Here is a 13,520-nt window from a genome sequence, read left to right as displayed (position 1 = left end):
GCGAGCGGCTGCCAGAGCCGGAGTCCCTCTTGCGTTTCTCAGCTTCCTTGCTCGTATCGGCGGCCTCTCCCGGAAGACGATCGTCCGTCGACGCCGTGGTGAGGTCAGACAATTTTGACTCCTCGGTATCGGAAGAATCTTTTGGTTCTTTGCAGACAGATACGGCTTCTGTGGTTTTAATCGGCGAAGTATCTTTAGGTGCTTCATCTTTCGAAAAGGAATCTTCTTCTTTTACGGTGGCATCATTTGACGCGACTCCCGCTGCCTTGTGTGGGTCCAAGGTGTCATCTTTTTCTCCAGCAAGTGGCTTCTTCACATCGTCGTTTCCGACGGAAATCTGAAGCTTCACATCCTCCGCTTTTCCCGCATTTCCTCCGCCATCATTTGTCGAGCCGTCACCGGGTTCCACCTTTATCGCCACATCATTCGCCACATCATTCGCCACAGCCTCCCCTCCACTCGGCCGTTCCACACCAGCTTCCTCCGCTTCCGCCTTTACCACCTTCCCCCCCACTTCAACCACTCCCTCATCAGCGCGTTCATCTTCAATCCCTCCACTTTGAGGCACTCCTTGCCGGGCGAGTGAGAACGAGAGCGAGCCTCGGCGCCCCTTGCAGCGACGTCGCTCTCCTCCGTGGATGCCTTCTTGCCACCGTCCGGCGAGGCGGAGCGGGACCTCCCGCCGCGGCCCGGCGACGCAGACCCGCTTCTCGCCTTCTGCTTGCGATCGCGCGACGCCGATCTCGACTTGAGCACTCGCTTGGCGCGATCGCGCGACGCCGATCTCGACTTGTGTTTACGACCGCGATCGCGCGATGCCGACCTCGATTTCACCGCTCTCTTTGTGCGGTCGCGCGACGCCGATCTCGACCTGTGCCTACGGTTGCGATCGCGAGATGGCGACCTGGACTTAACCCTCTTGTTGCGATCGCGAGATACAGACCTGGATTTAACCCTCTTGCTGCGATCGCGAGATACAGATCTCGACCTGTGTTTACGATTGAAGTCGCGAGACGGCGTCTTGGATTTCGCCCTCCTGTTGCGATCGCGCGACGCAGACCTCGATTTCACTCTCCTGTTGCGATCCCGAGATAATGATCTTGACTTCTGCCTTCGGATGCGATCTCTCGACACCGACCTCGATTTCGCTCTCCTGTTGCGATCTCGCGACAAAGTCCTCGACTTCTGCCTCCGCGTTCGATCCCGCGACACCGACCTGGACTTCCCTCTCCGGCCTCGATCGCGCGACGTCTGCCTCCGGCCACGGTCGCGAGAAGGCGGCAGCAGCGGCGTCGCCGCCCTCGCCCCCCTCGCCCGCCTCCCGGTGGACGGCGTGCGAGACCTCGCCCGCAGGCCCCGATTCCTCGGGGGCGGCGGCGACGGGGAGCGCGAACGGTTCCGCTCGCGCCGGTTCCGCTCGCGAGACGCGGAGCGGCCCCCCCGTCCCCTGCGGAGCCGGTCGCGAGACGCGGAGCGAGACTTGGCGCGGACGTCGCGAGGCCGCTGGGCCGACCGCGAGCGGCTGCGCGGCTTGCGGTTCCTCGAGGCCGACCGCGAGTCCCTCCTCTGCCGGTCCCGCCCCGAGCCCTTCGCCTGCCGCTCCCTCGAGCGGGAGCGCGTGCGGCGGCGCGGGGCCACGGGGCTGGAGCCTCTCCGCCGGCGCTCCCGCGACGGAGAAGGAGACTTCTGTCGCGAGCGGGAGCGCGAGGGGGTCGGCCGCCTCCTGGCGGGGACCTCGGGGGTCGCGCTCCGCTCCCTCGACTTGCGCTCGTCGGAGCCGGATCGCGAGCCGGCCTGCGGACGCCCCCTCGCGCCGCCCTCCTTGGCCGTCGACGGCCGCCCACCTGGCTGCCCTGTGGAATTGATATGCCGCGCAATCACCGAAAGCATCGACACGGCCGGATTTTCACTGTCGTCTGTTATTTCAAAGTCCGAGTCCAGCTCTGAAGATGAACCTGCGTTCTTGACGTTCTTTCCCTTCTTGGTGTCTGCGTCCGACTCATCGTTCTCCGAGCCGCTCTTACTTTTTTCCTCCACGACTCGTTTCGGGCTCCCTCTACTTGCCTCGCCCAACTTTCCCGTAGACTCGGCGCCACCGCCGTCTCCGTTCTTCCTCCCGCCGTTCTCCACACGTCGCACCTCCGACGGATCCACCTCGCGCTCCTTCTCCGGGACTCCCTTGCCGCTCGGGTCCGACGAAGCCGCAGCGCCTGCACCGCCCAGAGACGCTCCTCCCATCTCCTCCTTGCTCCCCGCCACCTTGCCTTTCGCCGCCTCCACCTCCGACGACGCACGGCCGGCGCTCTCCGTCACCTCCTGTCCGGCTCTCACCTCCTCACCTCCGCTGTCGGCGACGGCGCTCGACCGCACCCGGGCCTCCTTTGCTCCTCCTTCCGCGCCGTCCCGGGTCCCGCCGCCGCCGCCTTTCGCGTCGGCCGCCACCGCCTGCAAGCACCCACCGTCACCACCGCCGGCCAGTGAATCTTTCGTCGTAGGCTCCGGTATCTCCGTGGCCTCCCCGCTCGCCTTCCTGCGCCGGCTGCGTCCGCTGCCGCGGTCCTCCTTGTCCGAGTCGGCCTTGCTCTTGGACTTCTTGGAGCGGCTGCTGCCCTTGCGCCGGTGCTTCTTCTTGCGGCTCTTCTTCTTCTTGCGGCTGCGCGGCTCCTCCTCGGTCTCCTCCTCCGCCGAGGAGGAGGAGGAGTCGGCGCCGCTCTCCGCTTTGCGCTTCTCCGCGGAGCCTTTGCCTGCGGAGTCGGGGCCGGGGGGGGGGGGGGAGGCGAGGAGGGGGGGGGCGGGGCAGGGCCGGGGGACAAGGGTGGCTGTCAGTGAGTGCGACGCAGCGCGCGCTCCAAACCGCTAGTGCTTTAGCCCTAGCTTGTGCCGGATTTAATCGTGGCGCCGCCCAATTCTGCCCATCTCGCTACAGAAAGTGCCGTTTGCCCGATCTGTCAACTATGGCATCTATAAAACGGCCTCTGCGTGTGCGTCAGACGCCGAACCCCCCCCCCCCCCCCCCCGTGCTGACCTTAGCGTTGCGGCGTTTCGCTCGGTGACATAACATTTGTACGGCCCTTTGCCAATCCACTGCTGAACGAAAACCTTCACATTCGATGGAATAAACTATTGCGAAATGGCCTTAGTCAGAGGTCGTCCTGCATCTCTTAAGGGTCAATGTCACCCTGCTCAAACCAGCAATGAGGTTGGATCTTAGCTCCAAGCGAGTGGCAGAAAAATTAATGGCAGGCACCAGTCTCTCCTTAGGATACCATTCAAAAGCGGCGCTACTAACGTTATTGTTCTCGGATGAATTTCAGCCATGATGACGACGACGAGCTGAGTAAGAAAAAAAAACCCAAACGAAACTTTAAGCGACGACCTTCCGGTGACGATTCGAGTGCTCTGACCACAGCACCACTCGACCAATAGCAAACCTCCCCCAGTGGACCGGCTTGATGTCATTCACAGAGTACCCGTTACTTTACTCACTGCAGCCCTTTCACAGCAACCCAAGCGGCGCTAGGTTCTCTAAAACAACCCTCCTTACGGGTGCGGATTATAATAAAATGGATGAACAGTAACAAAACTATAAACTATTTTTTATTTTACCTGGTAAGGCCCACGGAACTATTTTGCTCTTTTTCAGACGTGACCAGGCCACAAATGACAGCTCAACGACGTGGCTTATCATGTGGAAATTTATAGCAGCCAAATTTTTAATGTGGGGGGGAAACCGGAGCACCCATAGAAAAATGCACATGACCACGAGGAGACATGCAAACTCCAAGTATACAACAGGCTTCAGGGTTGGGATCGAAACCAGGACATCCTGCATATCAGGCGAGGTAGTTAACGTATCCTAGCCACCGTGGCGCCCAAAAATCAACTCACAAAAAAAAAGCGACTGGGCTCCATGCAGGGTCGGGAGGAAAGCTTCGAGGCTAAATGACGTCAGGAGTTCTGAATGTCACTTGCTGTGGTCGTGTTCACGTAACGGCAGACGTAACCTCAGACGCCGATGCCTCCCCAACTCTCCGGTCACCACCACTGATGTCTCCATGGATTTTGGGACTTGCGGTTTTCTGCTCGAGGATTCCATCGGCACAAACCTCAGTGAAGTCGTCGGCAAAGACCAGTGCATGGTACAGGGGCCGTTAATAATTGGGACCCAGGGCTCATGAAATGCGAAAGCGACAATAGGCGCTGGTGGACAGAAAGCGTCTATAGGAAGCAGCACAACACCCATCGCATGCAAAAACAAGTTGCAGATGAGGGGAGGTTAGGCACTGGGAGAAACTGGACTGGCCGACGAGCTTGTCTCATTGCACACGCCCCTGCCTTAACCGCGGTCGTGGTCAGAACCCTCAACTTACAATCGGAAGGTCGCAAAGTCAAATCGTGGTAAGAGGTCAACCAAAGCTAATCATTAATTCCTCCGCAATTGATGAAAAGCAAAGCACTTTGTAAAGATGACATAAGCAGGCATTCTATGGAGAGGCTGGTCCCCATCATAGTGATGTGGAATGTTTATCACTGGCGCGTGCCATCAGTGGAGATAAGCGCCGCTCCGTGCACGTTTGAGCAGAGAGACTTTAGCTTTTTCTTTACTTTTTGAGAGCAGCAGCAGCATTACCTCTTCCCGGAAATGGGCACACCCAAATAATCACAACAATTGCATTGGCTATTCTCACCCTCTTATCCGAGGCCCATTAATCAAAACAAACGCACCACGGCAATCGAACAACGTAGCGATCACTCATCTTTAACTTCCCATCTCATTAGGATCGTCAATATGACAAACGTAAAATGTAGCTTTGGTCCCACACCGTTCACCACACCAAACCCCAACTCTACTACCCCTAGCCCACAGCACCCCCACCCACCCCCCACCACCCCCAACAGGCAATTCCTACCACACAACCTTGCCCCAACACCCTTCCCCCCCAAACACACCCCCCCAACAGCCGGCTCAGAGCGGCCTCCGGATGCCAGTGGCTGTCATCGCAGCCCCCTCACAGGCCTCCGTCACAGCGCTGGGGATGAAGCCTGGTTTGCCTGCGCGCCTTGACCCACGCACGGACGCACGCACGCACGTACTCCAATATGGTGAGGGTGGTGGGGGAGGGGGATGTGTGATGTGTGTGTGTGAGTGCGCGTACTGACGGAACTTGCAGTGTCATCATCATCATTAGGAAGCCATCTTAAGTCATCGCATACCGGTTAAGAACACCCCCCCGAACAGCATCAGTAACTTTACATTGCAATATCTAAAGATAACATTTTTAATTAAAGAATTAAGAGGGTTTGGGAAAATTGGAAGAAAAAATGTTACAAGTAATTTGCATATATTGCTTGTAAACAAATGTGCCTGCGTCACTTAAGAAATATATATTTTTTAAGTATTAAAAATTTACAACTTTAAATGCCGTGCAACCTAAACTCGTTCAATTAATTTAGATTATCAAGTCATCCCGGGATATAATAAGAATTATAGTAAGTAAATTTCACCCAATAATCATGTCTGAAATGTTATTAACGATTGCACAAGCGACAACCATTTGCATCATCGTTTAGCCAATGGCGGTCAAAAGAAAGTAGAACGTTACGAGTTATAATTGCTTCGGCAGAGGGGCGAACGAAACAAGTGGCCACTACACCGCCATTCAACTCGATGCACAAAAACGAAGCGAAGCAACGGGTAAAACCACACAGACAAACGACGACCACACAAGCAAAAGGAGGAAGGCGGCACACGTGCACACACTCGCACAAACACGCTCGCACGCGCACACACACTCGCACGCACAGAACCCCCCCTCCGCCGTTCGCCCGCCCGCCCGCTCGCGATTCGCGGGGAGGAATCACAATAAGCGTCATTACCAGGACCCGACTCAGACAGAACCAACTGACGGAGCCTGGCCGGACTGCGCAACGCTTTTTTCCGGACATCAATTCCCCGCCGGGCTATTTTTCTGCAGAACTGCACAACGGTGAGCTCGCTGGCGGAATGTACCACTTGAACTCTGTAGGGGTGGGGGGGAGGGTGAGGGCGTTGGTCAAAACGTCGCACTGTGCACCGATCGCCATTTTTCTAATTTGTTTTCTCGATGCTTTTCTCTTGTGTGTCAGCTTTACAGCAAAACCGTCGTCGTAATATAACTCCTGTCGCAACCGCCCCGTTTCAAATACTGGAAGAGGGCAATTCCCATGAAGTGCCGTGAAATGACTGCCAATGTTCCGTCAACGGACAATTAACCACAGCCAAGATTCGCTCGTTTCAAAAGCTGGCGACATTGTTCAGTTGAACAGGTATGCGTTGTAAGTGTGTTTGGCAGCCATCGTAGATGAAATAAAATCATTTTATCTCAAGTTTTGGTCGACAATGAGCCAAAAGTGAGGCCAACGCATTTGTGTCCACGCAATTAAGCGGAACAGCGGAACAAACCTGGGGGTTCTGTTTTACACCCAACCAGAACTTTGTTATGATCAATCGTCTTTGAACGGAACAAATTGTATTTCCTTTTATTCTCAGTAAAAAACAGACCCTTTTCTCTCAGCTTCACTGAGGTGGGTGGGGGCGAATACAAAATTGTACGGAACAGAACGAGTCATAACGCCGGGCAGGAGGGCAACAGGAGTTTTACTTTGGACGCGGCAAGCACTAGCGACCTCTGCGTTAGTAAACCGACAATGCCTGCCCCATGCCCATGCCCAAGGTGAGATTCCACGCTCACCTGCGGCTACCGACACCTCTGTTGCCGGCACAGCAGTTGTGGCAGCTGCAACTTTGCCGCTGCTACCACCACCACCTCCGCCGCCACTCTCCCCTGCAGCCTCCGTGTCGCCGTTAACATCCTCGCCTTCCCTGGAGCTGTCGGGGGGAACAAATATTGGGGGAACATGCACACACGCGCGCACACACACACAACGGGAGTTATGGTCAGTTTGAACAGAACAAGGAACGGTCGCGATTAAACTTTGTTGGCCGTGGCTACAGACTCGGCCCATCACCATCATTCCTCCAAGGTGGATAAAATATGTTATCACTTCATAGGTAGCGTTACCTTCATTTTTTAACCTGTTTATTGTGTACATTTTTAGTTTTTACTTATATTTTAACCAGATTGCACGATAGGCGTCATATTCATGAGATGAATTAATTTGTATCTTCAACCCTAACAATTCATTAAAAAGGACCCATATCACAGGACTACCTCAGATGTCTACGAGTAACCTCTGATCCATATTAGAAGTCAGCGCTCTCTGCCACTATATTTGTAATTTGTAGCACATCAGTAAAACCAAAATGTAGAATTCTCAGAGCCGTCATTAAACCTACCTAAATGTAAGACGTTAAGTGGTTGCGGGGCGCATTGTTTTTTTTTGTTCATCCACGCTGGTACAGTAAAAGTGTATTTAGTTTTTTAAGTGTCAAACCAAACACTTACTCCATAAACAAGTCATACTAAAACTATAGACGACCTTCAGAATAACACCCACAAGTATTATTGAGAAATATTTTGACAGGAAGTTGCCTAAATTGTGGAACTGCCAACTGTGACAGTGGGTGACAAAGAAGTGCTGCCCCTTATCGAGTGAAACAGGAGTCACTCAAATGGATCTCGGAGGTAACTCTGTGATATCCAATTCTGCGGGCCGTTCTCCAACACACAGGAGTCATTCACGGCTCTGCGAGAGTTCCGAATGGGTTTTCCATCTCAGGCCATTGCGCAGATAAAACCACCAGGATAACATTGGAGGATAAGGATTTTTTAAAATGTGTATGTGGTAGCATGCAACTTGCAGAAGCTAGACCAGCAGCAGTCACTGTGTATATGAAATCCATTTACCAATATTATTCACAATAACGGTTTTTGGGTAAGATCGCGAAAATATAAATGTGTCGTTAACCCACCGCCACCCGACACAGCCAATCGGTAAGGTTTGTCACGTGAACAAAGTGCCAATTAGTTACTACTCAAACACACCGGTGTGTTGGAGAGTAAACCAGCAACGTTTACAATTTGAGTACTCCGACACAACAAGCGATACAAACATTAAAAGCGTTATCGTTACGTTACATTTTCTAAATTAAACCTAACAAAATATAATTTTAAGTAGAGATGCATTCATTTACCCCGGCCCTTAATTCTATAAATTGATGAGGGGGTAAACAATGGTCAATCAGCAAAAAAAAGCGATGTCAATTTCTAGAATCTACAGCAGTGTAGAATCGCACCTCCCATTAGCACGGTTGGTGACATACGGTGGAAATGCACTTCAACATACATACATTGTGACTATGCAGTGGAGTTAATGCGTAGAATCTGCAGTGGAGTTCATATGTAGAATCTGCAGTGTCGAATATGGAGTAAATGTGTACACTGCGGTGAATCTGCAGACCAAACATTGGGACGAATCTATAGAACCTAAAGTAAAAAAAATGTCTCGCGGCCGTAACAAGCTAGTCTTGCAAATAACCAATTCATACATAATACTTTTTTTTGGGTTAGATGGTGATATGTGTCGTTAAAACCCGCCACAGCCAACTAGTAAGGGTTGTCACGTAAACAGCACGTGGCCAATTCGTCACTAGTACAGCACTAACTTGTATGTTGTAAAGCCAAGCCACAACATTTACAATCTGAGCACGACGTTTCGACAGTAATTACAACCAGCTTCATCAGGCGACAGCCAGATTTGTGCTGTACTCATGACGAATTGTCCATGTTCTGTTTTCGTGAGAACTCTTACTAGTTGGCTGTGTCGGGTGGTGGCGGGTTTTAACGATACATTTATATATTTACGCGCTCCAACCCAAAACACCTCTATTATGGATGATATTGGTCGTGTTAAACTAACCAATTCATTGTCACATCCCTCTTGTAAAAGCCATCTCTACGCACGTGACTGCACTAACAAGTCATCAGTCGCGAGTATTTTAGAATTCGCTAGAAACAAAACCTTTTGGACCTTTCACAAGGCGCAAAAAAAAAGCACGAGGTAAGCAATGAAACTACGACAACAAAGTAACGTTAACTACCACGCTTACAAAATCTATCATAAATTAAAATACAGTTAGTACTCGCGATCGCAATCTTAAAACAATCGTGCGATATTTACAAGTTTACAGTAAATATTGGCACATCAAAGGACAACTTCACATACATTAATTAACGCGGGCGGGGGGCATCAAAAACTAATCAACTGCCTTTAAAAAATAATAATTCAAGAGGTTAATTTAACAAAATTACTCATTTAAAAGCCCACGGGACAGGCCTCAAAAGCCGCCCGTCTTGTACGCACTTAACATTGCAATGGCGGGTTGTCGATCACGAGAAACGACTAAATAAACACATTACACAGCGAACTATACACTTGTGGCTCTCAGCAACGAAGCTAATGACCTCGTCAACATTTGTATCTTTAATTATCCGTGTTCATTTATCCAAACGGATACGGTTTATAATAGAACACATAGGCCTGCAAGCCTACGGTGTCGCCTAGGCCGCCCCAACGGGCTCAAGAGACGCGCGCCTCGGCGACAAACTAGTCAAGACGGGCGTTTCCTCGAGGCCTACCTACGCACCCACCACGCCAGACTCTTCCAAAAAAAAACAATTCCGTCGATTCGGCAATTCGAGTCAAGACATCGCCTTCCCAGGTTTCTCTCGACGCCGCCAAGACGAGCGGAGACCGCCACGGCGAAAGAATTCCTCCTCAAAGTTACCTGTGCGCACTGGCGCCGTGGGTCGGCTGAATGGCGGCGTCCGCCATCTTCGCCTCCGAGGAGCCGCGAGGGTTGAGAAGAAGCGGCGACTCGCGCCCGCCTCCTCACGACGACTTCGACTTCTTAAACTTGAACACCGCGGTCTCTGTACAACGGTGCGAGCGTGTGTGCGTCGTTGTGTACAAATCGTCGCGTTTTAGCAATTGTCCTGCATTGTTGTTGAGGGTCCGGCCTGAGGCAGGAGACTTGGGCTCAATTATGCAATGCGCAGACAGAGGCGATTACTGAGGGGGAGGGGGGGAGAAGGGGGAGGGTCGCGCTAGTGGCAGAAGTTGGGATTTTCTTTTTTGTGTGTGTTGTGTGTGCTGTGTTTTGTGTATATGTGGTGTGTGTATCTCTTGTCTGTGTGTGTATCTGTGTGTATCTGTGTGTTGGTACAGTAGGGGGCACAGGTGGTGGATCAGCCAGTCATCTCGGTCATCTCGGTCAGTCGACCCGTGGCACCTGCTGGGTCTGCCCCGTGACCTCCTGGTGCACCTAGCCTGGCACAGTAGGGGGCACAGGTGGTGCATCAGCCAGTCATCTCGGTCATCTCGGTGAGTCGACCCGTGGCACCTGGGTCTGCCCCGTGACCTCCTGCCAGCTGGGCGTTCGACACTTCACGTGGTAGCCTCAAGGTGCACATGGCCTGGCACAAGCGTCGTGGTGACGTCACCGCCACTTAGTGGCGAATGGCGGTTGTTGTTGTTGTTATATCTGTGTGTGTATTGTCTGTGTAACTGTGTGTGGAGCGGTAGCGTACCTGGTGCGGTGTGTAGTAAACATCGACACAGGAGAGACAAAGGCGGCCGGGCGTGGTGCTGGCCACCCACCCACCCCTCGTGGCCGGCCTTCATAGAGCGGCACTTGCCCCGACAGTCTGTTACAGGCTACACGGGGGACCTTTGTTCGATTGCTGCCATTGAATTGCTGAGTTGGAGTGAGCGTATGGTCGTGGACCACGACCTGAGTCCTGTTGTTGTTCAACGCCTTCAGATTATTTAGTGAATGCTGCACGCTGCTGCTGCTGCTTTGGCAGTGGTGCGTAATTACATCACAACATAACCCAAAACACAATGTGTGGCCTTAAAAGGGAAAACTATATATGCCATTGGCAACGTTTCGGGCAATGGACCTTCTATATATGTTGTGTGTGTGTGCTCTGGAACAGGTCCATTGTCTGAAACATCAGCTGTTATATGTTTTAAGGCCACGTGGTGTTTGTTTCTGGTCGATCACAGGAGGTCGTGGGTTCGATCCCGACCCTGACGCCTGCTGCTGTGTATTTAGAGTTTGCGTGTCTCTCTCTCATCATCATCATCATTGTGGCTAGGAGATGTTAACTACCTCGCCTGGTGCACAGGAGGTCGTGGGTTCGATCCCAACCCTGACGCCTGCTGCTGCTGTATATTTGGAGTTTGTGTTTCTCTCTCTCCCCGTGGTCGCGTGGATTTTTCTCCGGGTTATCCCGTCGCCCGCCTCCCCCACATTTAGAATCAACACCCACGCGTTCATAGTGTTTGGCTGCTGCTATGAACGTCCACATGATGATGATAAACAACTCTGTCGAGCTATCATTTGTGGCCAGGTCGCTTCTGAAAAAAAATCTCTGTAGCTCACTGGGGTCTTACCTGGTAAAAATGATTTATAAATAGCCTAGTTTATATTCTTGGTTCACGTAGATAGGTTATTTGAACCTATCTCAGTGACTTTACCGAAAGACCCAAGAATATGAATCCCTGCAGTCACGAAAGCTTTAAGTAAAATTGTATTTTAGTTTATACTGGTAGGAACCTCCTGGTTACACCAGCCCACAGGGGATTATTGTGTCCGTCCATCCGTCGTGAATCCAAAAATGGGAGGGGTGGGGCTGGGTGGAGAGGGGCTGGTCACCCCGTGGTGCCCTTATAAAACTCAACGTTTAACCTACTCACGCCGGCTTGTGCCCGCCCTCACAGTCGGGCATATTTGCGGAATACACCACGCCTTGGCCGTTGACCCTGCAGGCCATTGACCGAGCAACCCGACGTTCCTACCAGCTCCCTCCGCAGGAATGTGTTACTCAACCACGGTGTCCCGTGCAGGTCGGTGAAGTGCAGGAAGGGGCCTAAGACCAGCTGATGTTCATAGCCAAGGCCGGGAATCGAACTCAGGGTCGCTTGCCCAGCTCACATGCCAACGCTGGGCCCGTTCCATATTTTCTTGGTGGGTTCGGAGAGCATTTCCGCAACTCCCCTTGATATGTACTGCCCGGGGACAGGTGCGTGCTTGCGCCTGGCGGGCATCCATCAATCACATCCAAAGCGATATCCAGTCTCGATTAAAACAAACCCTGCTTAGCTTCCGAGATCGGCGGAATTGGCCGACGATTCGTGTAATTATCGGAAGCCGAGCTGCGAGAACGATTTGGCAAAGGTGCAGTCCTGCAACGTCTCGACCACGTCGCCGCTGCATGTGGGACGGGGCCTCCACTCGGGGCCGCTTTAATGTGTTGCCCTTCCCCCGCATCTCTGACGAGGCACGGTTGGCTACGTACGGTGCGAAAAAAGTTCAGCATTCATACATAGTGGTACTTGGCCTCCTCTTCCACGCTCTTTCCAGACGTGTGTGGATGAACAAGCTGGGCGTACTCACACTTGACCACGCCAAACACACACCACGCGCGGCCGTTGTCTGTTGACTGGTGGCAGACAATCGTCACCTATAGCTGGGTGCACGCAGAGATGGGAGCATTTGAGAGATGGTTGCATTTGAGGGAGGGGGCATTTGAGAGATTGGGGACATTTTGAGAGATTGGGGACATTTTGAGAGATGGTTGCATTTGAGAGATTTTGGGCATTTGAGAGGTGGGGGCATTTGAGAGATAGGAACATTTGAGAGATTTTGGGCATTTGAGAGATAGGGGCATTTGAGAGATTTGGGCATTTTAGAGATGGGAACATTTGAGAGATGGGGGCATTTGAGAGATTTGGGCATTTTAGAGATGGGGGCATTTGAGAGATAGGGGCATTTGAGAGATTTGGATATTTGAGAGATTTGGGCATTTGAGAGATAGGGGCATTTGAGAGATGGTGGCATTCGAGAGATGGGGGCATTTGAGAGATAGGAACATTTGAGAGATGGCGACATTTGAGAGATAGGGGCATTTTAGAGATGGGGGCATTTGAGAGATAGGAACATTTGAGAGATGGGGGCATTTGACAGATTGGGGTATTTGAGAGATGGGGGCATTCGAGAATATCGCCCCACCGTTGCAGCTTCCGCAGCGCCGTGAATTAGAATCAAACCAGCGACCTGTGGATTGGGTGTCAGAATCATAATTTTTTAGACTGGAGGAGGAATCCGATGAGCTATGAAGCTCTGTTTTACAGATGTCCCAGTGAGTGTGACAACCGTAACTCCACCTCCGATCAGAACGGTTGGCTACGTCCTGTGTGAAAGAAGTTCAACATACATACCGCACATAGACTAACACTTCCCAGACTCAACACTGCACCTCTGATGAGCACGGTTGGCTACGTACGGTGTGAAAGAAGTTCAAGATATATACAAACATTTTTAATCTGCGTATGTATGTACAACTTCTTTCATTCTAATCAGATGCTTTAGACTGGAGTAATCCGATGAGCCGGGCAGTCTGGGCAATTGGAATCCGAGTTCATGTGGTAGCAGGAACTGCACTTATTTACTTCATCGAATGATGTATTTACATTCAGTGACTCGCTTACCTCTTCCTCGATTTTCCACTTGTACT

At 52.0% G+C, this 13,520-nt stretch overlaps 1 protein-coding gene across 3 annotated transcripts; it reads right to left on the bottom strand.

Annotated features, from left to right (window-relative positions):
• Window positions 1-353: 353 nt before the first annotated feature.
• LOC133361375 (serine/arginine repetitive matrix protein 2-like) lies at window positions 354-10,000 on the bottom strand. 3 transcript variants are annotated; one of them, XM_061580296.1, is made up of 5 exons: window positions 6,732-6,871; window positions 5,878-6,020; window positions 2,332-2,744; window positions 2,065-2,210; window positions 354-1,853 (listed from the first exon to the last, which is right to left on the bottom strand). In XM_061580296.1, exons 2-5 carry the CDS (start codon window positions 5,944-5,946, stop codon window positions 496-498), a joined length of 1,986 nt encoding a protein of 661 aa, XP_061436280.1. In that variant the 5' UTR covers window positions 5,947-6,020; window positions 6,732-6,871; the 3' UTR covers window positions 354-495. The 3 variants fall into 3 exon arrangements, with proteins under 3 accessions (XP_061436280.1, XP_061436279.1, XP_061436281.1); XM_061580297.1 differs by lacking the exon at window positions 5,878-6,020 and adding an exon at window positions 9,728-10,000 and having other exon boundaries at window positions 848-1,853; window positions 6,732-6,868; XM_061580295.1 differs by lacking the exon at window positions 5,878-6,020 and adding an exon at window positions 9,728-10,000 and having other exon boundaries at window positions 354-2,744; window positions 6,732-6,868.
• Window positions 10,001-13,520: the final 3,520 nt, after the last annotated feature.

The sequence above is a fragment of the Lethenteron reissneri genome, chromosome 72, assembly GCF_015708825.2.
Source record: "Lethenteron reissneri isolate LAM-NWPU_2019-01 chromosome 72, ASM1570882v1, whole genome shotgun sequence".
NCBI classification, from domain to species: Eukaryota; Metazoa; Chordata; class Hyperoartia; order Petromyzontiformes; family Petromyzontidae; genus Lethenteron; species Lethenteron reissneri.
The sequence above is the reverse complement of the archived record's forward strand: the minus strand, read 5'-3'. Positions and strand labels throughout refer to the sequence as shown.